Source organism: Syngnathus scovelli, chromosome 6 (genome assembly GCF_024217435.2).
Source record: "Syngnathus scovelli strain Florida chromosome 6, RoL_Ssco_1.2, whole genome shotgun sequence".
In the NCBI taxonomy this organism is placed as follows: Eukaryota; Metazoa; Chordata; class Actinopteri; order Syngnathiformes; family Syngnathidae; genus Syngnathus; species Syngnathus scovelli.
The window spans coordinates 19395619-19421923 of record NC_090852.1 but is presented as its reverse complement, the minus strand read 5'-3'; the positions used below and the strand labels follow the sequence as shown (position 1 = coordinate 19421923).

Below are 26305 nucleotides of genomic sequence, written 5' to 3'. Positions count from 1 at the left end.
ACAAAAAACTATATCGGATATCTCATGAATTGTGTGCTCACAATGATTAAGTTGATTGAATTTTAATTTGATGTGGAAACAGTGTTTACAATAACAAGCTGCAAAAAATTTGGACTCTTCCCATTAAAACATTGCTGTGAAATTGCCCCACTGTCTTTTTTTTAAAGAAGTTGCCAGAGAATAGAATTCTTACTCTTCTATTTCTGTGCAAATTCAAGCAAAGTTGACAAGGCTGCAGCACACCAAAGTTGAAAAGCAGACAGGCTGGACCTCTGTTACATTTGTATGATCTAAAAGCAAAGAGATGAAAAATCGTTACATACATGACTTGGATTTCCAGTCGGATGTGTTGGAGTGGACAAAACTCACCAGGTTTGAAGAAGACGTGATCAACCAGTGGTTTGTCGCTGACCTGTAAGGACGTCTTGACCTTGTCAGGCCCTTGCCCACTGGACACTTCCACTCCCCACACAACTGGAGCCTCACTATAGTAAACATAAACAAACAGAAACACTGGCATGCATTCACTCACTGGACACAACAATAGGGACATCGGCTCAATATTATTCATTTACAAAAATCGACGTGAAGTGACAGGCGGACTCATCAATTTTTTGCTATTAACATACCTGTAGACAAAATAACTGTGCTCACCTAAACAGGCCCACATTTCACACAAAATATAATTGTGCATAAAATAGGACAAAATCCCATAATGAGTAGCTTTTGTGAAGGTTGCCTTCCTTACTTCTGGTAGAATTGAGTGATCAACGTCGGTTTGATTTGCAGTTTGAACTTGTGTGTTTCATCATAGGGGGATGTTTTGTAATGCTGTAAACACAACCTGTGAAAATAACAAGAGGAAGACTCAAAAGTCGAATTTTCGCAATGGGTTACCCAAAAAAAATATACAATGAGCAAACCTGACTTACTGTGTGAGCAGGAAGAGTCTGTCATAGGGCAAATCTAAAAATGTTCTGCAGGTCACAATTACTTCCAGGAGATGGTGTAGTTTCTTCAGGCGGATAAATTGCTCCTGCAGATCCACCTCTGTGTTCAAGTAATAAGTCTGCATGGAATCACACATATTCAATATCCACTCTAAAGCTCACAGAATAATGTCTCCAATCTTACCAAGTTGTTGGGCGATGTCAATTCTTCCCCTGAGAAAAAAGGATGGCAATACATTTACTGTACAACTTCAAACACATAGACAATCTTTCATAAAAGCGATTCAGTGCTTGGAGTAAATTACCAACAAGGTAGTTGAAGTAATCTTTTCTCATCTTGTTCAGGCCCATTTCTAACAACATTTGGACAGGCATGAGGCCCGTGAGCGACACGTGCTCCATCTTCTGATTGTAGGACTGCAGGATGAGCTTGCTGAGCGTGCTGCTATTGTCTTGGTGAATCTGGCGGCAGCACAACACGGCCGTCCGTTAATGAAGCAGACTGTCATTTGTCTTTGTTACCCGGCTGAGAGAAGCCTTACCCACGGCGTGACGTAGCCGTAAGTCAGGGCCTCGATGACCAATTTCAGGCTGTCTACGATGTCTTGATAGCAAACAACACCTGAAATATATTTGTTTGGGTTACCGCCACATGAATCCCGGTTTCTTGGCTTAACGATGCTGACTCACTCTTTCTCATGCGAACCCATAGCGTCTCCACAAAATCCAAATCGTCTCGTTCCAGGAAAGAGTTGAAAATTGGAGGGACACTTTCGGGCTTTGTCTTTAGCAGCAGACCAAAAATTAAGATGGATAGGATGGGACACACGAAAGGTTATATATGATCCCTCTGCTTTACTCTTACCTTTGTTGGTTTAAAATCCTGCTCCTGTAGTGATTTTACGACACTCTGTAGCTCTAAAAGAAAAGAAAACAGGATTATCATAGGCAAAACCTGAAAAAAAAATGATAAAAAGAAGTGAATACCTTGAATGTATTCCTTGGTCAGATCCACTGCTGACTTGCTTTCCAAAGGAGTCAACCACTCCACCTCACCCGTTCTTAAACCATCAGCAAGAGCCTGAAAGAACAAACGGGAACAGTTTAAAATTCTGGTGACTATTTCATTTTGACGGTAAGCCTCCTAATGTGATTCTATATCATACTATATGCTAGCTAACAAAACGTGTACTTTTTCTTTTAAAACAAGTCTCCGTTATCACATACCTGAAGAAACTGCAGCTCCCTGAACACCTCAAACATGGGGCTTCTCTGGTCTCCACTAGCAACTTTAATATTCTGACACATTTTAAATGGTTGGTTAGAGGGTGTGTTACGGTTTGAGAGCTAGGTGACATTTGAGTGTGAATTTAAGCTTACTAATGTAGCTGTAGAGGACAGCGGGGGTGTCTCGAGTACCCGCTCCACGTGGTTCCACTTGAAATCCACCGTCACGCTGCTTTGGGATTCAATTGTTGTGTTTTCAACCACAATGGAGCCAAACATGATAAACTGGGCACTCCCTTTAATTGTCAACTAGAGGCAATGACAAAAGGAGTCATAATCCCTAAGAGAACACTCAAAGGAGAATCGATTCGGATATTGCTTTACCGTGGATGATGAGTGGTGCCTTTTCTTGTGCTCTCGTTTTAGCTCGTCCAAAGTCATGAGAGCATTTTTGTTTACAACGGGGCCTAACAGTTACGTTGGAAAACACACACAAAAATATCACACAGCAATTCACTTTGTTTCAGGATAATTTAAGCAATTCGATTATAAACAGTACCTGTGCATGTAACAGAATATAATTTGACACCAGACACTTCATTGGCCACGGAGACACCTTCAGCTCCTAACCAGGTGGTACGAGCTGGATCCGACATGTCACATCGTACCCACAGAGGTCGTAGGGCAGGATCATCCAAAGCCTCAATGTTGGCATTTTGAGATAATGTGTACCAAGACAGCAGTTGCCTTTCAAATAAAAACGCAAACATTTTGGCTGATGAAATTGGTCGTTTGAGAAATGTGGCTCAAACGGTACCACTTAATATTAAGTAGCATTCAAATGTATAAAGGCTGGTGAGCCTCACAAAGATCTTATGGCTATCATTTGGTTTGTCTGGGGTCTTTTTTTACTTGGAAGCACCTTGCTTTTGCGATGGTGAAAGGCAGCGGTGCCAGTTGAGTTTGAGGAGCAGTCAACGCAACAACGCTATCGGCGCAGTTTGATGTCTCAAGTGTCGAGTCTTCATCTGAGTCATTTAGTTTTGGAACCTACGAGACAACATAAATGAAAGTTTATTTTGAAGATGGACGTTAATCCACAAACAACAGATTTTCTGTGGATTTAAAAGTTCTCACAGCTTTTTCACAAATGAAGACTTCCTGGTGCCCATAGTCCAATAAATTCAGAACTGCAATTTTATCTCCATCCTTTTTCAATATTTGAATGTCATCCTGAAAACAAGAGATACACACGATTTAATAGGAAACATTAGAAAACTCACCGTCATCAAAAAATGTAATTACCTCATAAGTGCAACAATGGTTGTTCTCATCTTCTTGAAGATTCCTTTAAACAGAAAAGCACGAACAATATTCACTGCACTTCACAGCTAACGGCTACGAAAATAAGGCTTTTCGATTTAAACGTCCGAACCGCGAATATCATAAAACAACACGTAAAACTCACCTGAGTGTATTAAAAAACTGTTTTACATGTGATAAAACCTTGGTGGCCATAAGTAAAAAATCTCTTTTTGTAACGATGTCAACTTGGCTGCTGCTCTTGAGAGTTTGACTCTCGCGCGCTCCGACGTCATAAGTTCAGAGTTCAACACAAACAATAATTCTTATTTTAAAAAAGACTAAAGAAATTAATAATGGGTGAGTAAATTCGACTAATATGCGCTTTTTTGCGTTCATTGTGGAAATTAAGCAATTATATAAAATGATATCGTTATGCTCATGACGTACTTCCTTCAATATGTCCACGTTTGAGAAAATGGCGTAAAGAAATAGTCCCCACAAGAAGCACCATCTCTTAAATGTATACATTTGGAGCCAAATAATGTAAAATCGTAACTCAGTTACTTAAATAGTTATTTTGAATTTAAAATATTTTTTTCTCGCTGTCCCAACCCGTTTGTTAATATTTGGCTTTTGCCGGAAGTGGTTTTCGTATCGGCGGAGGCAAAAACCTTCGAGGACGCGTTAACTACTTCCTTTTTCCAGTGGCCGCCACAGCGTGTTGAGCGTGGTTCCCGGCGAGCCGAAATTTAAATTACGATTATGGTAAGAAACCACTGTAATTGTATTTGTATAACGTATATGTCGTGTTCTTGTAACAACGGTATATCAAGGTGACCCGCTCCTAGGGTTATTTTCGGTTGTAATTTAAGTTTGTGCATTGCTGCCGGCCACGGCAACTAGCACGAGGAGCCATTTTGAACTAGTTGTAGGCTAGTTTTCTCATGACACGTGTATCGTCTTTCCACCCATTTCTTAAATGGAAGCCTAATAATTAACATTTATAATTAATCCCAGATTAAGCACTAGCGTCTCTTACGCGTGTAACTTTTGAGGTGTTCTATTGTGGTTCGACAAAGTACGCACATTAATGCATTACAGGTAACAGGCCTACGAAGTGGGGCTAACTGGTATGAGCTAACAGGCCTCACTCGGTCGGTGTATTCGCGCAGTCCTAATGAGAGGAGGATCGAATTAAAAACATCCATGCAGATTTTAATTGCATTTATTTAATGACGATTTGGTGCACTCTTGAAATGGAATATCTGCTTAATGTAAATAATGATGGTGCTTTTCCAGGCCTGTGCACGACCCTTAATCTCGGTTTACTCCGAGAAAGGAGACGCCTCAGGCAAAAATGTTGTCCTGCCTGCAGTGTTCAGGGCTCCCATTCGCCCTGATATTGTGAACTTTGTGCATACCAACATGCGCAAGAACAACCGTCAGCCCTATGCAGTTAGTGAGCTGGCAGGTGAGTGCATTAAACATCAGTCGGTACTTCATGAAAAAATTTTTTAGTGGCGCGGTAATTTGTGTATTTCAGGCCACCAGACCAGTGCCGAGTCCTGGGGTACCGGAAGAGCCGTGGCCCGTATCCCTCGTGTGAGGGGTGGTGGAACTCACCGTTCCGGCCAGGGTGCCTTTGGAAACGTATCCTTGTTCAATTAGTCACTGTGCCATTTCTAGGTAATTGACCAACTGTGCGCTGATGGTGTAATTTGCGTCCGACGCTGCGTCCAGTGACAGAATGCCTGCTGTCAAATACTGGCTCAGTTGACTGATGACCATTGTGTCTGAGCACACAAGTTTAGTAATACCAATAGGGTCAGTGTGTCCGTAATAACCTTAACTTTGTTCAAAGATGTGTCGCGGAGGACGTATGTTTGCCCCCACCAAGACCTGGCGTCGTTGGCACCGTAAGATCAACACAAACCAGAAGCGTTATGCCATCTGCTCTGCGCTGGCTGCTTCTGCCATCCCCGCCCTCATCATGTCCAAAGGTAAGCTATGCCTCCGAATGGATCCTAATCCTCAACTGTTTGAGTGTGAAAGGGAAGTTGTGACTGCTTGCCATGATGGTGTAATTTGCGTCTGACCCTGTGAACAGTGACAGTTGCCTGCTGTCTCACAGCTGTCACAGGGTATTGATGTGTCTTTAATTCTGAGCAAGTCCCGTTGAAGCCTTTTATATACAAGGTGTGGATGTTCCAAATGTTGACGTTATGTTTTCTGCAGGACATCGTGTTGAAGAAATCCCAGAGGTCCCTCTGGTGGTTGAAGACAAAGTTGAGGGTTACAAGAAGACCAAGGAGGCAGTGCTCCTGCTTAAGAAGCTTAAAGCTTGGAACGACATCAAGAAGGTAAATTACGAGTGTCAAGAATTTGATTAAATTGCACAACGCTATTTCATTACTAGTGGAGTCTAGCAACATTGACTGACTAACATTGCAAATGTCCAATTTGTCAGGTCTACGCCTCTCAGCGCATGCGTGCCGGTAAAGGTAAAATGAGGAACCGTAGACGCATTCAACGCAGAGGGCCTTGTATCATCTATAATCAAGATTCGGGCGTCACCAAGGCATTCAGAAATATTCCTGGTAAGTTTTCATTTTGTTTGAGTGGTTACAAGTTCATTTCAATGATGGGTTGTGTGACGTTGCACTTGTTTTTTAGGCATCACTCTGCAGAATGTGAACAGGCTGAACCTACTTAGAATTGCCCCTGGTGGTCATGTGGGTCGCTTCTGCATTTGGACTGAGAGCGCTTTCCGCAAACTGGATTCTTTGTACGGCACCTGGCGTAAAGGTTCGACCCTCAAGGCCAACTACAAGTGAGTTTAATGTCAAACGGCAAAAGTTTCTGTGCCTTCTGTGATGAGGTTTCTACTTCATGGTCCGTTTATTTGACACCCGTGATATGAAGGAAGTTCTGAAAATTGAAGACTTGAACGTTGAGGTTTTTTTTTTTGCTTTTTCCAAGTGTTTGTGACGTAATTGACTTTTGCGTTTCAGCCTGCCAATGCACAAGATGACCAACACAGACCTGAGCAGGATTCTGAAGAGTGAAGTGATCCGGAAAGCTCTTCGTACACCCAAGCAAGTGAAAGTTTTGTTTTAGGAAAAATTTGGTGGCGCTATGGTGACACAGCACTTATGGTCTATGTTGCTGAATCCTGATTGGTGTTAAGTCCTGAGCTATAAACAAAAGCAAATCCTCAAATGTAATGATTTTGACAAATGTCATAAAGAATTTGCCTTCTCCTTACAGTAAGAAGATCAACCGCAGAGTCTTGAAGAAGAACCCTCTGAAGAACATGAGAATAATGTTCAAACTGAACCCGTACGCCAAGACGTTCAGGCGTCTAGCCATTCTCAAGCATGACCCGAAGGTAAGAAACTGGCAACCACTCTTGGAAGTGTGGACCTTGAAATTGTCTGACTCAATTCCTTTGGTTTCAATAGATAAAGGCTAAGATGCTGAAACCCAAGAGGAAGCCTAAAAAGAAGGGAGTACCCAAGAAAATCAAGGCTGCAGCGCTTCGTTGAACAATAAATAAGTTTGGTTCAAACGAGCAGTCAGGCCTATCTTTAACAATATATGCTAGAACTAAATACAACCGAAAGTTCTGTGGTTAAAGTGCTTGACAGAAATGCAATTCCAAATAAAGAACATTTAAACGGTGTTTATATCATAGTTGTTATATTTGAGCCAAGTATTCTCTGATCTTGGAGTGGAAAGTGGTTAGGACTAAGGTAAGAACAGCTACTTTCATGTTGATGTCAACTCTTGGAAAAAAAATGTATATACTCATGGGACTGTCTCTACAGGAATCACCATATAGTGAGATGCACTTTGTGGAAAAAGCCCCCTACTGGTCGTGTTGAATACTACACGCTCTGGCTGCTTTCTACAAGTTGGATGAGCGGTATGGTACAACATTGATTTAACACACTATTTTGAAGTCGACATTTTTGACTAATATTTCTTCTGTTTCAGCCTGCCAATGAGCAAGACAACTTAAACATGACAACTGGCTGCTCAAGTAAGCAAAACTTTGGCTTTGTAATTATTTTTTTTAAAGCTATGATGATCCTCCATTTGGTCTGTGTTGATGAATCCTGATTATATGGAAGTCCTGAGCAATGCACAAGTTACAGAAAACAAGTAGTCAGAACTTGGTTCAGTAATTTAACTAGAGATGCATCTCATTTCAGGCTGCCAATGAACAAGATGACTAGAGCACACCAAAGATGGATCCTTAACCATGACAACTGGACGCTCAAGTAAGCAAAGCTTTGGCTTTGTAATTATTTTTTTTTAAAGCTATGATGATTCTCCACTTGGTCTGTGTTGATGAATCCTGATTATCTGGAAGTCCTGAGCAATGTACAAGTTACAGAAAACAAGGAGTCTTCACTTGGTTCAGTAATTTAACTAGAGATGCATCTCATTTCAGACTGCCAATGAACAAGATGACTAGAACACACCAAAGATGGATCCTTAACCATGACAACTGGACGCTCAAGTAAGCAAAGCTTTGGCTTTGTAATTATTTTTTTTTTAAAGCTATGATGATTCTCCACTTGGTCTGTGTTGATGAATCCTGATTATCTGGAAGTCCTGAGCAATGCACAGATTACAGAAAACAAAGAGTTTTAACGTGGTTCAGTAATTTAACTAAAGATGCGTTCCATTTCAGGCTGCCAAATGAACAAGATGGCAAGGGACTCTATGAAGAAGCATTTAAAAAAAAAAAAGGTATGTCCTTGCATTTCCACTAACTTGTTTAATGGTGGCAAAATGATACTCCCACTCCTGGTCCATGTTTCTGAAGTTGGAAGTCCTGAACCAGACCTATATAGTATCTAGCTAGCTAGTTGGGATGAAGTGTCTCACTACGTTCTGTTCTGCTCTTTCAGCACTACTGAAGAACCTGTGGGAGCCCGAGAATATGCACCCGCTTAAACCGAGGCATCTCGAGATGGAATATGAAGAAGGCAAAGGAGTCATGTTCACAGTTTATTTCACCAAACCATTCACAACAACGATTCTGAGCTAGCTTTAAGCACACTTAAGATGGCATTATTTGATAGAAAAAGATGGCTTTTTAGGCAGGCTTGTAAAGCAGCCCATTTTAGTCAAACGCTTGTAATTTCATTTGGCATGTGGGTTTGTCATTAAAATACATAACATTTCATTGCACTGTTTGGCCCAATTCCTAAGAAAAAAATGTAGAGACCCTGTTAGAGGATTAAAGGGCACAGGTTTTACTGTACTCCAGCTGCTGGAGGTCACATTGCTGAGCCATGAGTGGGTGTCCCAGGCTGGTTGAGGCCAATGGTGGTGCACAACCAGCCGGCAAAATCAACTTGTTCTGCCTCTGACTGTCTGATGAAAGGGTGCACCTGCAGGAGGATGAAATGTCAGGTGAGTTGAAGCTTGAACTGTGCAACCTGGGGGATGTTTAATGTGTCGACACCGACCATTAACTGTTTCAGGTCTGCCCTTTCAGCGGGATTCTTGATCAAGCTGAAATGGGAAGTCATGAATTTGAAATATTTGCAGTAGAACATGCAACAAATTCCAGACCTTTTTGCCTTACCATTTATGGACAAAGTCCTGAAATTCTGAACTGAATAACATCCCAGGCAATTTTGGTGGAGGCTACAAAGGGGAATTTAGGTTACGGAAGCAGTGACCACTTTAAATTGTGTCAGCACTCACCTCATTGACGATATAGTCAAGTAATTCAAAGATGGCCATTGGGGGCCTGCTGTCCGATCCATAAGCTGCGAGTACAAAACAAATACCTCATCAATGCGTCCCGGCAAAAGCTTATTTTAAATCTGAACCATATTGGACTCACAGCTGCCAGGTCGCCCAGTAGGCCCAGCATTTGGTGAGGACTCTGCAGAATTTGCACCTCCCAGTTGAGTCCCAAAGATGTGCTCCAGCTCTTTTGTATCAGGCGGTGGGATAGGGAACCTTCCAATGGCCATTTCAACCAGGGACAGACCCATACTCCAGATGTCGGACTGGACCGAGTAATGGGTGCCCTGTAGCCGCTCTGGCTGTGGTAAAGAATAGAGAGGGAAAAAAAGTAGTCTGCAACAAAGTTGGCAGCTCCATGAACTGAGTTGAACCTAAAAACCTCTCGACTGTGCCAGTATAATTGCAGATTTTCGTGTGCATGAGTGGTAGAGCGGCACACCTATGTCAACTTACAGACATGTAAGATCGTGTTCCCACAAAGGAGTTGGCCATGGAGTCTATGAGCTGTCCGCTAACTCCGAAGTCGCACAGCTTGATTTCACCGCGGGAGTTCACTAGGATGTTTGATGGCTTGACATCTGACAGAATGAGAGATGACGAAAGCATGTTGGGGGATAACATCATGATTGTCAGTGGAGTCGGACAGATGGTGCACAACGTAGTCCAAATACGGGACTGAATGTGAAGATAGATATCAGTGGATGGTGACCAACCTCGATGCATGATCTTATGTTTCTCCCTCAGGTAGGAAAGTCCTTTAATGACCTGCAAACATAAAAATGGCATTTAGATCCTCTTTCGGATTCCCCATTTGCCATTAACCCGTGGCTATTTTAGTGTGAACCCGCATGGAAGAGGAAAATTTAGAACTTGTCACTCCCTAGAGGTGTCAATTTAAGCCTGCACGAATGAATCATTCTCGATGTTTGTGAAATGACGGAATACGAGGAGGGCTGTCTACGTACAGCGATGCTGATTTTGCCGAGGATTTGTTCTGGGATCTTTCCAGCTTTCTTGAGTGACTGATCCAAGGAGCCTCCATCCTAAAACCAACAACAAAGGTAATATGGTTGATGGAAGACTTGAAAACAAATTTGAAAATATGAAGGCTACCATATGTTCCATGCAAATGCTAATTTCTCCATCACTGTAGAACGCGCCATAGAAGCCCACAATGTAGGGGGAGTTGCATTCATGCAGCACTTGAAGCTCCCTTATGATCTGGTTCCTGATGGCGGGTTTGATTTCTAAGTGGATGAGCTGAAACACAGGAAAGCTTGTCACGACTTACAAAAAAACGACAATGAAATCACGGTGCTGTTTTCCCCATCCAACAAACGGCTTTACCTTCCTGGCCATGATCAGACCGGAAGGCCTGTGGGAAACCTTGAAGACGACCCCACCGTTGCCTGCGCCAAGCTCGCATATCTTCTCAAAGTCATCATCCTTCAGCTCTCCCACTTTCTGTTTCTGCGTCAGGAAAGCTTCCAGACGTTTGCGTTGCTGCTCATCCAGTTCCAGCTCTTCCAGTTTCTTCTGCAGGGCCTCCAAGTTTGTTCTTGCAAAAAGACACAGGCATGTTATAAGAGCTTTTCCAAAGGCCACTTTGGCAGATGTCTGTTCTTTTGAACCACCCCCTTCGTCCCAAAAGAACACAGGAAGCATATTTAGGAACCTGAGGCCAAATGGAAAAGACACAGCTTGATTCTGGTGATTTATTTGTCCTGTGGGGACAATGACAATCAACCAAGCAGCCAGAAATTCAGTGAGAGTGGCTGGCTTGAGCCTATCTCGCGCACATCTCATCAGTTTTGCGAGGCAGCTCCTTTGGTGCTGTCATGGCAACCAATTACCTTGAGAAGCCAAACAGGATAAAGCAGTAAAGAGCTCTTTACACAGGCTGCTCTCAGATTTATTATTACCGTGGCGCTGCATGCATCATCCCGAGTCTTTTGATTGACACGGTCTGTCGGTTGACATTGGCGTGAGTGACAACAAAAGGGGTCCACTTCTTTTATTTCTGATCCATAACCATGGATACTGCATGCGGAGTTGAGTTAGCCGTGGGCGGCGTGGGTGTTTTGTCGACAAGAGCGAGAAAAAGTGGAGGTCGCCAGAAATACTGACATGTGGGAGGGACCAAGAGGCGCAGTACGCGGGCCACTTGAACTCCATCCACACAAAAACCAAGGGCATCTGCTTCTGTACTTTCAATTGGAACGTTTGAAGGCATAGTCTAAAACGCTGAGTGTGGAAAAAGCCTAAAACCAATCGAACATGACTCAATGTAAAGCTTTTCCCCCCACACACACACAGTCATATTTTTAGTGTGCCTTTTTTTTAATATATATATATTTTGATGTTGCAGAGAAAAGGCAAATAAGGGGGCCTAATCCAATATTTATAGTGGCAAGGTGTAAAGAAATACACAAGATTCCACTACAGTTGTGAGATTTGGGATTTTCTGTGTCGACTTAAGATGTTTTGTCAGCACTTGTGTAGCTTTTCTCTCAACACTCCCACTTCCTCCCACATTCTTAACACATGCATGGTTGCTTCACTGAATACTTCAAATTATCCTAAGGCGTGACTATGCCGCTGTGTTTAGCATTTGGGCAGTCAAAGTTTTTGAATATAATCACGACTGAGCACTCAAATGGAGAAGTTTGGCTTGTAAGAGAAGGCAGAGTTCACTATGTCATAAATTCTTCTGTTGTTTGTGTTCCTTGGCTAGTCACCACCTGCCTCATGCAACCAGGAATGTGTTCGACAATCATGCCAATGGCATGTCGGCAGCAGAACCAGCACCAGTAGCAGTAAAGCCATGGCAACTTTTTGCACAGATGATTAACAAGGGGTATGTATGGTCTATTCTGTGCACTTTTATCTACCCGTTGATGTTCTGGTCTTATAGTGGCATCCAAGCATTTTGTCAGCAATATAGCCATTGCATTTACTGCACTTAAATGCATCGAAATGCAAATAATAAAGCATGGGATGCTGTATTGTATGATCACAATGACAGCAGATGAAGGAAGATATTCCGCCTCTCTGCAGCCAGCATCAGAGTGGACGGACACATTATGTAATTCCCATCCAGGATGTTTCTATGGCCTGACTGGGAAGTGATAAGTAGAGCGCAATGTCACCACTCTGCACGATTTCAATCACTGGTCGTGGGAGGACGCCTACACCTACACACCCAACTTGTTGCTGGAATAGTGTCGTCAATTCATGAATCACGAAGAACCACTCACATGCACATGATGGTTTTATTCTATAATAGAAGCGCATCTAAAATGTACACTCATCGCAAAGTCCAAATTTGAATGATATGAGCTCGGGAGAGATAATAACTAGCGTTAATAGTCGTCAATATAATATTGCGTGACACTCACTCTGTGGCTCCGGTGCCGTTGATGATATTCCCATCGGGGATCGGGTTGAGTTGGATTGGTTCGGGCTTCCTTCTCTTCTGCATCGTGCTCACGAATGACAGGCCAAAGACTATTATTGTTGATATTAATGAGAGGACGATAAAGTGTTAAAGAGCGACTGCGGCACCGTGACGACCTACAGGACTGAGATAGTTATTAATGGCTGGATGGAAATCATCCGGAAGATGTGACGTCACGAAAATATTTACACTTGTCTTCCGCATGGTCGTGAAGCGGCTTAGGGCACCCTCTGCTGGCGAACAGGCGAATCACAACTCGTAACATGATTCATGTGACTGCTTAGTCTTTATTCAAGGCTAATTTAGATCAAAATCTAAATAATGATATAAGCTGGGTGACATAATCGTCCTTGACATTGGTACATAATGTTAACATTAGCCTAAGTGCAACTCAACGAGGCCGCATTGATCGTAAGCAGGGCTGTGGACAGTATTCCTACGCGCATTCTCAGCAGCATGATGAAAATAAAATTGAACGTATTTTTTTTATTGTCGGACTCGGTGGACTCGGTCAAAATCAGCACCGAGTCCGGCAAAAATGACCGAGTCCGACCGAGTCCGAGTCCACAGCCCTGGTACTGGCAGTTAACGTTTTCACTTCCACTGGAGGGTTTCCTGACCTATTTTTAGTCAAGGCACTAGTTTTAGACAAAGCCATCACAAAACTGTTGTAATTATTTAGATTTTGATCGAAATTAGCCTTGAATAAAGACTAAGCAGTCACATGAATTAACAGAAAAAATGGACAGCCGGACTCGGACCCGGACTCGGTGGTCAAGAGGCCGGACTCGGTGCAAAAATCCAACCGAGTCCACAGCCCTGGTACGCACGACACAAATTATTTTAATTTTTTTAAAATTACGATTGGCCTCATGCGGGCCGGACAGGGACGCACAAAGGGCCGGATGTGGCCCGCAGGCCGTAATTTGCCCAGGTTTGTCTTAAGTGGTGTGCCACAACTCGGTGGCATTTGACAGAATATTTCGAACACAATTTGTTTCTGTATTATATTGACAGATGATTTGAAATCTCTTCAGATGAACACAACTGACAGTTTGCTTGTATTGAAAATGTATTCCTCTCATTCGATCATTTTAAAGAAATGGACTTTTACCTGAAACATTCACATGTATTGGCAAAAAGCGGCGGACGCTAATATTTACGTAGGCAACTTAAACCATAGTAAAGAGTTGTTGTGCCATAGGGTGTGCCTATCACTTCCAAAAAAGCGATACCAAGAAGTTATATCGGTTCCCTGCGGACCAGACCAGAAAGGATAGCTGGGTGGCGGCGCTTCGTAGGGCGGAACATGGCCGCAACAGCTCCAAGCTTTGGAAGCCAACTCTCCATTTCTTACATCTGCTCAGATCACTTTGTGGAAAGTACGTCATTTTGTTTTATTGACGTCAACATTCATCTGTGAGGTATACTGGATGTAGTGCACATCCACCAGCAGAGGACGCTGGCATGAGTGCCTCTCATAACATTTGAAATGTACTCTTTTTTTTATTTATTTTAATGTATGTGATTATTTTTTTTTTTTTAACCCTGTGGGCCAAGAGCCTGTAATAAAATGTATTATTATTGCTCGGATATTCCCTTTTTTTTCCTGCTACTCTGCCGTGACCCAAGGAATGCATCATTACACAGCTTCATGACAGTATGTTTGTCCAATTGCTAGTTTCTAATAATTAGATTGTTCACATCTACAATTATAATATGATTATATTATGCGCTACCATGGCTGGCATCTTCTCACGACCGGCACCCACCCACCCAAGGCCCCCACCCTCACGAGTCTAGTGGTAGCGGACGAGGGAGGCTTTTTGGCGGCAAATAATAATGGCCGCCCGGACTTGCGACGTTAATGCATTTCGGCCTCACGACACCCACCCAAGGCCCCCACCCTCGCGAGTCTAGTGGTAGCGGACGAGGGAGGCTTTTTGGCGGCAAATAATAATGGCCGCCCGGACTTGCGACGTTAATGCATTTCGGCCTCACGACACCCACCCAAGGCCCCCACCCTCGCGAGTCTAGTGGTAGCGGACGAGGGAGGCTTTTTGGCGGCAAATAATAATGGCCGCCCGGACTTGCGACGTTAATGCATTTCGGCCTCACGACACCCACCCAAGGCCCCCACCCTCGCGAGTCTAGTGGTAGCGGACGAGGCTTTTTGGCGGCAAATAATAATGACATGTGACATTAATGCATTTCGGCCACTGAATTTCCCGCGCCCCCCTGTCCATATAGTATGCATTTGGGCGGCGCGCGTTACACCCCTCAGTCAAAAACAACAGGCTGCCTGAAATGTCAGCGTTTACCTTGGATTATAATGATCGCGGGGATTTAATCGATTCTCCGCCCGCCTGCCGTCTCTACGGACGGTGCACAGCAAATGCACCTGCAACATAACACGGTGAAGGCTTTATTCTATTTTTATTTATCTATCGGGGGATGCGCCGCGCCGCGACGGCGTCGTCCCGTTCAATATTCCTTATCAGTTGACGCACGGAGGCGCAACTGCCGTCGGCGTACAGGCGATGGCCAACGCTACATTACAGTCATGAAAAAAAAGAAAGAAGAACGGTTGAACAACAACTATGACTTATTTAGATCGTCTGTCGACGTGTTACTCCACGCTTTGCTAACGGTGTCAGCCCCTCAGTGGCGGATTCCATGATGTGTCAGCTCGCTGGGGCAATCCTAAAACAAATTCAAACATACAGACACAAATGAGAACTAGTGTGCTACTCCACGCTTTGCAACAAGAGTTTTTATTTGCCATGTCTGAGGCTGCCAAAGAAAGAATTCGACTTTGGTAAATCACAGCCTCTGTTCAACATTTAGGTGACTAACAACAACACTCATGACATGTGAAAAATGGCAAATATTCTCAAACATCCCCTGATCTTAAACTCCCAAGAGGGCAAAGGAAAACTCAAAACTCCAGCTGCCTTGCGCTGCCTTGCGCTGCCTTGCGCTGCCTTGCGCTGCCCTGCGCTGCCCTGCGCTGCCCTGCGCTGCCCTGCGCTGCCCTGCGCTGCCTTGCGCTGCCTTGCGCTGCCTTGCGCTGCCTTGCGCTGCCCTGCGCTGCCCTGCGCTGCCTTGCGCTGCCCTGCGCTGCCCTGCGCTGCCCTGCGCTGCCCTGCGCTGCCTTGCGCTGCCTTGCGCTGCCCTGCGCTGCCCTGCGCTGCCTTGCGCTGCCTTGCGCTGCCCTGCGCTGCCCTGCGCTGCCCTGCGCTGCGCTGCGCTGCGCTGCGCTGCCCTGCGCTGCCCTGCGCTGCCTTGCGCTGCCTTGCGCTGCCCTGCGCTGCCTTGCGCTGCCTTGCGCTGCCTTGCGCTGCCTTGCGCTGCCTTGCGCTGCCTTGCGCTGCCTTGCGCTGAACTCGCCTTGAACTCGCCTTGAACTCGCCTTGAACTCGCCTTGGACTCGCCTTGGACTCGCCTTGGACTCGTCTCGTCTCGCCTTGTACTTGTACTTGTGCTTGCGCTTGCTCTTGCCTTGTCTTGCCTTGCCTTGCCTTGCCTTGCCTTGCCTTGCCTTGCCTTGCCTTGCCTTGCCTTGCCTTGCCTTGCCTTGCCTTGCCTTGTACTCGCCTCGCCTCGCCTCGCCTTGTACTTGCCTTGCCTTGCCTTGCCTTGCCTTGCCTTGCCTTGCCTTGCCTTGCCTTGCCTTGCCTTGTACTTGCCTTGTACTTGCCTTGTACTTGCCTTGCCTTGTATTTGCCTTGTACTTGCCTTGCCTTGCCTTGTACTTGCCTTGCCTTGCCTTGCCTTACCATGCCTTGCCATGCCTTGCCATGCCTTGCCTTGCCTTGCCTTGCCTTGCCTTGCCTTGCCTTGCCTTGCCTTGCCTTGCCTTGCCTTGCCTTGCCTTGCCTTGTACTTGCCTTGTACTTGCCTTGTACTTGCCTTGCCTTGTATTTGCCTTGTACTTGCCTTGCCTTGCCTTGTACTTGCCTTGCCTTGCCTTGCCTTGCCATGCCTTACCATGCCTTGCCATGCCTTGCCATGCCGTGCCTTGCCTTGCCTTGCCTTGCCTTGCCTTGCCTTGCCTTGCCTTGCCTTGCCTTGCCTTGCCTTGCCTTGCCTTGCCTTGTACTTGCCTTGCCTTGTACTTGCCTTGTACTTGCCTTGTACTTGCCTTGCCTTGCCTTGCCTTGCCTTGCCTTGTACTTGCCTTGCCTTGCCTTGCCTTGCCTTGTACTTGCCTTGCCTTGCCTTGCCTTGCCTTGCCTTGCCTTGCCTTGCCTTGCCTTGCCTTGCCTTGCCTTGCCTTGTACTTGCCTTGCCTTGTACTTGCCTTGCCTTGTACTTGCCTTGTACTTGCCTTGCCTTGCCTTGCCTTGCCTTGTACTTGCCTTGCCTTGTACTTGCCTTGCCTTGCCTTGCCTTGCCTTGCCTTGCCTTGCCTTGCCTTGCCTTGCCTTACCATGCCTTGCCTTGCCTTGCCTTGCCTTGCCTTGCCTTGCCTTGCCTTGCCTTGCCTTGCCTTGCCTTGCCTTGTACTTGCCTTGCCTTGTACTTGCCTTGTACTTGCCTTGTACTTGCCTTGCCTTGCCTTGCCTTGCCTTACCTTGCCTTGCCTTGCCTTGCCTTACCATGCCTTGCCATGCCTTGCCTTGCCTTGCCTTGCCTTGCCTTGCCTTGCCTTGCCTTGCCTTGCCTTGCCTTGCCTTGCCTTGCCTTGCCTTGCCTTGCCTTGCCTTGCCTTGTACTTGCCTTGTACTTGCCTTGTACTTGCCTTGCCTTGTACTAGCCTTGCCTTGTACTTGTACTTGCCTTGCCTTGTACTTGCCTTGCCTTGTACTTGCCTTGTACTTGCCTTGCCTTGCCTTGTACTTGCCTTGCCTTGTACTTGCCTTGCCCAGCCTTGCCTTGCCTTGCCTAGCCCTGAGTAACTTTGCCTTGCCTTGCTGTCGTCTCGCCATGCTTTCGCCTTGTACTTGCCTCGCCGTCTCTTGCGGTGCCTTGCCTGGCTTTTGCCTTGCCTTGCCTTGCCTTGCTGCGCCATGCCTTGCTGTGTCATGCCGTGCCGTGCCAGCTTGTGCTTGTGGCTGCCCGCGCCTGTGCCGTGCCGAGCCTTGACGTGCCGTGCCGTGCCCGTGCCTGTGCTTCCGCCCGTGCCAGTGCCGTGCTCTCCCGGGCCGTGCCTGTGCCTGTGCTCCAGCTTGTGCTTGGCTTGTGCTTGTGCCCGTGCCTGCGTCGAGCCGTACAATACTGTGCCGAACCTGGGCCTGTGCCTGTGCTTGTGCCTGCTTGTGCTCCGCCACGCCTGTACTTGTGCCACTGCTTGAGCCTGCGCATGCCTGTGCTTTGCGGGTGCCAGCGCTTTGCCCGTGCTCGATCCTGTCTGTGCTTGTGCCTGTGCTTGTGCCTGTGCTTGTACCTGTGCCTGTGCCTGTGCTTGTGCCTGTGCCTGTGCCTGTGCCTGTGCCTGTGCCTGTGCTTGTGCTTGTGCTTGTGCTTGTGCTTGTGCTTGTGCTTGTGCCTGTGCCTGTGCCTGTGCTTGTGCCTGTGCCTGTGCCTGTGCCTGTGCCTGTGCTTTGCCTTGCCTTGCCTTGCCTTGCCTTGCCTTGCCTTGCCTTGCCTTGCCTTGCCTTGCCTTGCCTTGCCTTGCCTTGCCTTGCCTTGCCTTACCATGCCTTACCATGCCTTGCCATGCCTTGCCATGCCTTGCCATGCCTTGCCTTGCCTTGCCTTGCCTTGCCTTGCCTTGCCTTGCCTTGCCTTGCCTTGCCTTGCCTTGCCTTGCCTTGCCTTGCCTTGCCTTGCCTTGCCTTGCCTTGGACTTGCCTTGGACTTGCCTTGCCTTGCCTTGCCTTGCCTTGCCTTGCCTTGCCTTGCCTTGCCTTGCCTTGCCTTGCCTTGCCTTGCCTTGCCTTGCCTTGCCTTGCCTTGCCTTACCATGCCTTACCATGCCTTACCATGCCTTGCCATGCCTTGCCTTGCCTTGCCTTGCCTTGCCTTGCCTTGCCTTGCCTTGCCTTGCCTTGCCTTGCCTTGCCTTGCCTTGCCTTGCCTTGCCTTGCCTTGCCTCGCCTCGCCTTGCCTCGCCTTGCCTCTCCTTGCCTTGCCTTGCCTTGCCTTGCCTTGCCTTGCCTTGCCTTGCCTTGCCTTGCCTTGCCTTGCCTTGCCTTGCCTTGTACTCGCCTCGCCTCGCCTCGCTTCGCCTCGCCTTGTACTCGCCTTGCCTTGCCTTGCCTTGTACTTGCCTTGCCTTGCCTTGCCTTGTACTTGCCTTGCCTTGCCTTGCCTTGCCTTGCCTTGCCTTGTACTTGTACTTGTACTTGTACTTGTACTTGCCTTGCCTTGCCTTGCCTTGCCTTGCCTTGCCTTGCCTTGCCTTGCCTTGCCTTGCCTTGCCTTGCCTTGCCTTGTACTTGCCTTGTACTTGCCTTGCCTTGTACTAGCCTTGCCTTGTACTTGTACTTGTACTTGTACTTGTACTTGTACTTGTACTTGTACTTGCCTTGCCTTGCCTTGCCTTGCCTTGCCTTGCCTTGCCTTGCCATGCCTTGCCATGCCTTGCCATGCCTTGCCATGCCTCGCCTCGCCTCGCCTCGCCTCGCCTCGCCTCGCCCTTGTACTTGTACTTGGCCTTGCCTTGCCTTGCCTTGCCTTGCCTTGCCTTGCCTTGCCTTGCCTTGCCTTGCCTTGCCTTGTACTTGCCTTGTACTTGCCTTGTACTAGCCTTGCCTTGTACTTGTACTTGTACTTGTACTTGTACTTGCCTTGCCTTGCCTTGCCTTGCCTTGCCATGCCTTGCCATGCCTTGCCATGCCTTGCCATGCCTCGCCTCGCCTCGCCTCGCCTCGCCTCGCCCTTGTACTTGTACTTGGCCTTGCCTTGCCTTGCCTTGCCTTGCCTTGCCTTGCCTTGCCTTGCCTTGCCTTGCCTTGCCTTGTACTTGCCTTGTACTTGCCTTGTACTTGCCTTGCCTCGCCTCGCCTCGCCTCGCCTCGCCTCGCCTCGCCTCGCCTCGCCTCGCCTTTTACTTGCCTTGTACTTGCCTTGCCTTGCCTTGCCTTGTACTTGCCTTGTACTTGCCTTGCCTTGCCTCGCCTCGCCTCGCCTCGCCTCGCCTCGCCTCGCCTCGCCTCGCCTCGCCTCGCCTCGCCTCGCCTCGCCTCGCCTCGCCTTTTACTTGCCTTGTACTTGCTTTGCTTTGCCTTGGCCTTGGCCTTGGCCTTGCCTTGGCCTTGCCTTGCCTTGGCCTTGCCTTGGCCTTGCCTTGCCTTGCCTTGCCTTGCCTTGCCTTGCCTTGCCTTGCCTTGCCTTGCCTTGCCTTGCCTCGCCTCGCCTCGCCTCGCCTCGCCTTGTACTTGCCTTGTACTTGCTTTGCCCTGGCCTTGCCTTGGCCTTGCCTTGCCTTGTACTTGCCTTGTACTTGCCTTGCCTTGCCTTGCCTTGTACTTGCCTTGTACTTGCCTTGCCTTGTACTTGCCTTGCCTTGTACTTGCCTTGCCTTGTACTTGCCTTGCGTTGCCTTGTACTTGCCTTTTACTTGCCTTGTACTTGCCTTGCCTTGCCTTGCCTTGCCTTGCCCCCTGCGCCTTGCCTTGCGCCTTGCCCCCTTCGCCTTGCCCCCTTCGCCTTGCCCCCTTGCGCCTTGCCCCCTTGCGCCTTGCCCCCTTGCGCCTTGCCCCTTGCGCCTTGCCCCTTGCGCCTTGCCCCTTGTGCCTTGCCCCTTGCGCCTTGCCCCTTGCGCCTTGCCCCTTGCGCCTTGCCTTGCCCCTTGCACCTTGCAGCCTTGCCCCTTGCGCCTTGCGCCTTGCCCCTTGCGCCTTGTCCCTTGCGCCTTGCCCCTTGCGCCTTGCCCCCTGCGCCTTGCGCCTTGCCCCTTGCGCCTTCCCCCCTTGCGCCTTGCCCCTTGCCCCTTGCGCCTTGCCCCTTGCCCCTTGCGCCTTGCCCCCTGCGCTGCCCTGCGCTGCCTTGCGCTGCCCTGCGCTGCCCTGCGCTGCCTTGCGCTGCCTTGCGCTGCCTTGCGCTGCCTTGCGCTGCCTTGCGCTGCCTTGCGCTGCCTTGCGCTGCCTTGCGCTGCCTTGCGCTGAACTCGCCTTGAACTCGCCTTGAACTCGCCTTGAACTCGCCTTGGACTCGCCTTGGACTCGCCTTGGACTCGCCTTGGACTCGTCTCGTCTCGCCTTGTACTTGTACTTGTGCTTGCGCTTGCTCTTGCCTTGTCTTGCCTTGCCTTGCCTTGTCTTGCCTTGCCTTGCCTTGCCTTGCCTTGCCTTGCCTTGCCTTGCCTTGCCTTGCCTTGTACTCGCCTCGCCTCGCCTTGTACTTGCCTTGCCTTGCCTTGCCTTGCCTTGCCTTGCCTTGCCTTGCCTTGTACTTGCCTTGCCTTGCCTTGCCTTGCCTTGCCTTGCCTTGCCTTGCCTTGCCTTGCCTTGCCTTGCCTTGCCTTGCCTTGCCTTGCCTTGTACTTACCTTGTACTTGCCTTGCCTTGTATTTGCCTTGTACTTGCCTTGCCTTGCCTTGTACTTGCCTTGCCTTGTACTTGCCTTGCCTTGCCTTGCCTTGCCTTGCCTTACCATGCCTTGCCATGCCTTGCCATGCCTTGCCTTGCCTTGCCTTGCCTTGCCTTGCCTTGCCTTGCCTTGCCTTGCCTTGCCTTGCCTTGCCTTGCCTTGCCTTGCCTTGCCTTGCCTTGCCTTGCCTTGTACTTGCCTTGCCTTGTACTTGCCTTGTACTTGCCTTGCCTTGCCTTGCCTTGCCTTGCCTTGCCTTGTACTTGCCTTGCCTTGTACTTGCCTTGCCTTGCCTTGCCTTGCCTTGCCTTGCCTTGCCTTGCCTTGCCTTACCATGCCTTGCCTTGCCTTGCCTTGCCTTGCCTTGCCTTGCCTTGCCTTGCCTTGCCTTGCCTTGCCTTGCCTTGCCTTGCCTTGTACTTGCCTTGCCTTGCCTTGCCTTGCCTTGCCTTGTACTTGCCTTGTACTTGCCTTGCCTTGCCTTGCCTTGCCTTGCCTTGCCTTGCCTTGCCTTGCCTTGCCTTGCCTTGCCTTGCCTTGTACTTGCCTTGCCTTGCCTTGCCTTGCCTTGCCTTGCCTTGCCTTGCCTTGCCTTGCCTTGCCTTGCCTTGCCTTGCCTTGCCTTACCATGCCTTGCCTTGCCTTGCCTTGCCTTGCCTTGCCTTGCCTTGCCTTGCCTTGCCTTGCCTTGCCTTGCCTTGCCTTGCCTTGCCTTGCCTTGTACTTGCCTTGTACTTGCCTTGTACTTGCCTTGCCTTGTACTAGCCTTGCCTTGTACTTGTACTTGCCTTGCCTTGTACTTGCCTTGTACTTGCCTTGCCTTGCCTTGTACTTGCCTTGCCTTGTACTTGCCTTGCCCAGCCTTGCCTTGCCTTGCCTAGCCCTGAGTAACTTTGCCTTGCCTGGCTCTGTCGTCTCGCCATGCTTTCGCCTTGTACTTGCCTCGCCGTCTCTTGCGGTGCCTTGCCTGGCTTTTGCCTTGCCTTGCCTTGCCTTGCTGCGCCATGCCTTGCTGTGTCATGCCGTGCCGTACCGTGCCGTGCCGTGCCAGCTTGTGCTTGTGCCTGCCCGCGCCTGTGCCGTACCGAGCCTTGACGTGCCGTGACGTGCCCGTGCCTGTGCTTCCGCCCGTGCCAGTGCCGTGCTCTCCCGGGCCGTGCCTGTGCCTGTGCTTAAGCTTGTGCTTGGCTTGTGCTTGTGCCCGTGCCTGTGTCGAGCCGTACAATACTGTGCCGAACCTGGGCCTGTGCCTGTGCTTGTGCCTGCTTGTGCTCCGCCACGCCTGTACTTGTGCCACTGCTTGAGCCTGCGCATGCCTGTGCTTTGCGGGTGCCAGCGCTTTGCCCGTGCTCGATCCTGTCTGTGCTTGTGCCTGTGCTTGTGCCTGTGCTTGTACCTGTGCCTGTGCTTGTGCTTGTGCTTGTGCCTGTGCCTGTGCCTGTGCCTGTGCCTGTGCCTGTGCCTTGCCTTGCCTTGTACTTGCCTTGCCTTGCCTTGCCTTGCCTTGCCTTGCCTTGCCTTGCCATGCCTTGCCTTGCCTTGCCTTGCCTTGCCTTGCCTTGCCTTGCCTTGCCTTGCCTTGCCTTGCCTTGCCTTGCCTTGCCATGCCATGCCATGCCATGCCATGCCATGCCATGCCATGCCATGCCATGCCATGCCTCGCCTCGCCTCGCCTCGCCTCGCCTTGTACTTGCCTCGCCTTGCCTCGCCTCGCCTCGCCTTGTACTTGCCTTGTACTTGCTTTGCCTTTGCCTTTGCCTTGGCCTTGCCTTGGCCTTGCCTTGGCCTTGCCTTGCCATGCCATGCCATGCCATGCCATGCCATGCCATGCCATGCCATGCCATGCCTTGCCTTGCCTTGCCTTGCCTTGCCTTGCCTTGCCTTGCCTTGCCTTGCCTTGCCTTGCCTTGCCTTGGCCTTGGCCTTGGCCTTGGCCTTGGCCTTGGCCTTGGCCTTGGCCTTGGCCTTGTACTTGCCTTGCCTTGCCTTGCCTTGTACTTGCCTTGCCTTGCTGTCTTGCCTTGTACTTGTACTTGTACTTGTACTTGTACTTGTACTTGTACTTGGCCTTGGCCTTGCCTTGCCTTGCCTTGCCTTGCCTTGCCTTGCCTTGCCTTGCCTTGCCTTGCCTTGTACTTGCCTTGTACTTGCCTTGTACTTGCCTTGTACTTGCCTTGCCTTGTACTAGCCTTGCCTTGTACTTGTACTTGCCTTGCCTTGTACTTGCCTTGCCTTGTACTTGCCTTGTACTTGCCTTGCCTTGCCTTGTACTTGCCTTGCCTTGTACTTGCCTTGCCCAGCCTTGCCTTGCCTTGCCTAGCCCTGAGTAACTTTGCCTTGCCTCGCTGTCGTCTCGCCATGCTTTCGCCTTGTACTTGCCTCGCCGTCTCTTGCGGTGCCTTGCCTGGCTTTTGCCTTGCCTTGCCTTGCCTTGCTGCGCCATGCCTTGCTGTGTCATGCCGTGCCGTGCCAGCTTGTGCTTGTGGCTGCCCGCGCCTGTGCCGTGCCGAGCCTTGACGTGCCGTGCCGTGCCCGTGCCTGTGCTTCCGCCCGTGCCAGTGCCGTGCTCTCCCGGGCCGTGCCTGTGCCTGTGCTCCAGCTTGTGCTTGGCTTGTGCTTGTGCCCGTGCCTGCGTCGAGCCGTACAATACTGTGCCGAACCTGGGCCTGTGCCTGTGCTTGTGCCTGCTTGTGCTCCGCCACGCCTGTACTTGTGCCACTGCTTGAGCCTGCGCATGCCTGTGCTTTGCGGGTGCCAGCGCTTTGCCCGTGCTCGATCCTGTCTGTGCTTGTGCCTGTGCTTGTGCCTGTGCTTGTACCTGTGCCTGTGCCTGTGCTTGTGCCTGTGCCTGTGCCTGTGCCTGTGCCTGTGCTTGTGCTTGTGCTTGTGCTTGTGCTTGTGCTTGTGCTTGTGCCTGTGCCTGTGCTTGTGCCTGTGCCTGTGCCTGTGCCTGTGCCTGTGCCTGTGCCTGTGCCTGTGCTTTGCCTTGCCTTGCCTTGCCTTGCCTTGCCTTGCCTTGTACTTGCCTTGCCTTGCCTTGCCTTGCCTTGCCTTGCCTTGCCTTGCCTTGCCTTGCCTTGCCTTGCCTTGCCTTGCCTTGCCTTGCCTTGCCTTACCATGCCTTACCATGCCTTGCCATGCCTTGCCTTGCCTTGCCTTGCCTTGCCTTGCCTTGCCTTGCCTTGCCTTGCCTTGCCTTGCCTTGCCTTGCCTTGCCTTGCCTTGCCTTGCCTTGCCTCTCCTTGCCTTGCCTTGCCTTGCCTTGCCTTGCCTTGCCTTGCCTTGCCTTGCCTTGCCTTGCCTTGCCTTGCCTTGCCTTGCCTTGCCTTGCCTTGGACTTGCCTTGCCTTGCCTTGCCTTGCCTTGCCTTGCCTTGCCTTGCCTTGCCTTGCCTTGCCTTGCCTTGCCTTGCCTTGCCTTGCCTTGCCTTGCCTTGCCATGCCTTGCCATGCCTTGCCATGCCTTGCCATGCCTCGCCTCGCCTCGCCTCGCCTCGCCTCGCCTCGCCTCGCCTCGCCCTTGTACTTGTACTTGTACTTGCCTTGCCTTGCCTTGCCTTGCCTTGCCTTGCCTTGCCTTGCCTTGCCTTGCCTTGCCTTGCCTTGCCTTGCCTTGTACTTGCCTTGTACTTGCCTTGCCTTGCCTCGCCTCGCCTCGCCTCGCCTCGCCTCGCCTCGCCTTTTACTTGCCTTGTACTTGCCTTGCCTTGCCTTGCCTTGCCTTGTACTTGCCTTGTACTTGCCTTGCCTTGCCTCGCCTCGCCTCGCCTCGCCTCGCCTCGCCTCGCCTCGCCTCGCCTCGCCTCGCCTCGCCTCGCCTCGCCTTTTACTTGCCTTGTACTTGCTTTGCTTTGCCTTGGCCTTGGCCTTGGCCTTGCCTTGGCCTTGCCTTGCCTTGGCCTTGCCTTGCCTTGCCTTGCCTTGCCTTGCCTTGCCTTGCCTTGCCTTGCCTTGCCTTGCCTTGCCTTGCCTTGCCTTGCCTTGCCTCGCCTCGCCTCGCCTCGCCTCGCCTTGTACTTGCCTTGTACTTGCTTTGCCCTGGCCTTGCCTTGGCCTTGCCTTGCCTTGTACTTGCCTTGTACTTGCCTTGTACTTGCCTTGCCTTGCCTTGCCTTGTACTTGCCTTGTACTTGCCTTGCCTTGTACTTGCCTTGCCTTGTACTTGCCTTGCGTTGCCTTGTACTTGCCTTTTACTTGCCTTGTACTTGCCTTGCCTTGCCTTGCCTTGCCTTGCCCCCTGCGCCTTGCCTTGCGCCTTGCCCCCTTCGCCTTGCCCCCTTCGCCTTGCCCCCTTGCGCCTTGCCCCCTTGCGCCTTGCCCCCTTGCGCCTTGCCCCTTGCGCCTTGCCCCTTGCGCCTTGCCCCTTGTGCCTTGCCCCTTGCGCCTTGCCCCTTGCGCCTTGCCCCTTGCGCCTTGCCTTGCCCCTTGCACCTTGCAGCCTTGCCCCTTGCGCCTTGCCCCTTGCGCCTTGTCCCTTGCGCCTTGCCCCTTGCGCCTTGCCCCCTGCGCCTTGCCCCTTGCGCCTTGCCCCTTGCGCCTTCCCCCCTTGCGCCTTGCCCCTTGCGCCTTGCCCCTTGCGCCTTGCCCCTTGCCCCTTGCGCCTTGCCCCCTGCGCCTTGCCCCTTGCGCCTTGCCCCTTGCGCCTTGCCCCCTTGCGCCTTGCCCCTTGCGCCTTGCCCCCTTGCGCCTTGCCCCTTGCGCGTTGCGCTTTGCCCCTTGCCCCTTGCCCCTTGCCCCTTGTGACTCGCGACTCGCGACTTGCGACTTGCGACTTGCGACTTGGACTGGACTTGGACTTGGACTTGGACTTGGACTGGACTTGGACTTGGACTTGGACTTGGACTTGGACTGGACTTGGACTGGACTTGGACTGGACTTGGCTTTGCCTTGTACTTGACTTGACTTGGACTTGACTTGACTTGTACTTGTACTTGGCCTTAGCCTTGTACTTGCCTTGTACTTGCCTTGCCTTGTACTTGCCTTGCCTCGCCTCGCCTCGCCTCGCCTCGTACTTGTCCTGCCTCGCCTCGCCTCGCATCGAACTTGTACTTGTACTTGTACTTGCCTTGTGCTTGCCGTGCCTTGCCTTGCCTTGCCTTGCCTTGCCATGCCTTGCC

General features: G+C 50.1%; 3 protein-coding genes and 2 non-coding genes across 7 annotated transcripts in view; 3 read left to right on the top strand and 2 right to left on the bottom strand.

Annotated features, from left to right (window-relative positions):
- Positions 1-3853, bottom strand: part of zwilch (zwilch kinetochore protein) — a 28799-nt gene extending 24946 nt beyond the window's left edge. For 2 of the 3 annotated variants that reach the window (XR_007482361.2, XR_007482362.2), the window contains exons 1-18: positions 3646-3853; positions 3483-3525; positions 3315-3410; positions 3100-3227; positions 2737-2924; positions 2562-2644; positions 2331-2486; positions 2178-2249; positions 1938-2031; positions 1816-1868; positions 1641-1734; positions 1493-1572; positions 1256-1412; positions 1135-1163; positions 933-1069; positions 749-844; positions 370-485; positions 194-290 (exon numbers count right to left, since the gene is read on the bottom strand). Coding sequence is in view for 1 of the 3 variants with exons in the window: in XM_049724151.2 (XP_049580108.1) it covers positions 214-290; positions 370-485; positions 749-844; positions 933-1069; positions 1135-1163; positions 1256-1412; positions 1493-1572; positions 1641-1734; positions 1816-1868; positions 1938-2031; positions 2178-2249; positions 2331-2486; positions 2562-2644; positions 2737-2924; positions 3100-3227; positions 3315-3410; positions 3483-3525; positions 3646-3695 (1749 nt within the window). In the remaining 2 variants the exon portion in view is untranslated. Of the gene's footprint in view, positions 1-46; positions 291-369; positions 486-748; positions 845-932; positions 1070-1134; positions 1164-1255; positions 1413-1492; positions 1573-1640; positions 1735-1815; positions 1869-1937; positions 2032-2177; positions 2250-2330; positions 2487-2561; positions 2645-2736; positions 2925-3099; positions 3228-3314; positions 3411-3482; positions 3526-3645 lie in introns of those variants that run through there. The other variant, XM_049724151.2, reaches the window with a different exon arrangement.
- Positions 3854-4101: 248 nt separating this feature from the next.
- Positions 4102-7164, top strand: rpl4 (ribosomal protein L4). The gene is made up of 10 exons (XM_049724157.2): positions 4102-4247; positions 4782-4953; positions 5026-5132; positions 5344-5482; positions 5718-5842; positions 5950-6079; positions 6156-6312; positions 6494-6577; positions 6750-6870; positions 6944-7164. Exons 1-10 carry the CDS (start codon positions 4245-4247, stop codon positions 7025-7027), a joined length of 1122 nt encoding a protein of 373 aa, XP_049580114.1. The 5' UTR covers positions 4102-4244; the 3' UTR covers positions 7028-7164.
- LOC125971404 (small nucleolar RNA SNORD16) lies at positions 5184-5282 on the top strand. The gene has a single exon (XR_007482451.1). It is a non-coding gene; the product is annotated as a small nucleolar RNA SNORD16 (small nucleolar RNA).
- Positions 5551-5650, top strand: LOC125971403 (small nucleolar RNA SNORD16). The gene has a single exon (XR_007482450.1). It is a non-coding gene; the product is annotated as a small nucleolar RNA SNORD16 (small nucleolar RNA).
- A 1324-nt stretch (positions 7165-8488) lies between the features above and the next one.
- Positions 8489-12889, bottom strand: map2k1 (mitogen-activated protein kinase kinase 1). Its single transcript, XM_049724155.2, has 11 exons — positions 12653-12889; positions 10602-10812; positions 10368-10514; positions 10220-10297; positions 9968-10019; positions 9708-9832; positions 9349-9553; positions 9207-9271; positions 9085-9146; positions 8966-9011; positions 8489-8887 (listed from the first exon to the last, which is right to left on the bottom strand). The coding sequence occupies exons 1-11, from the start codon at positions 12733-12735 to the stop codon at positions 8774-8776; spliced, it is 1188 nt and encodes a 395-aa protein (XP_049580112.1). The 5' UTR covers positions 12736-12889; the 3' UTR covers positions 8489-8773.
- Positions 12890-26305: the final 13416 nt, after the last annotated feature.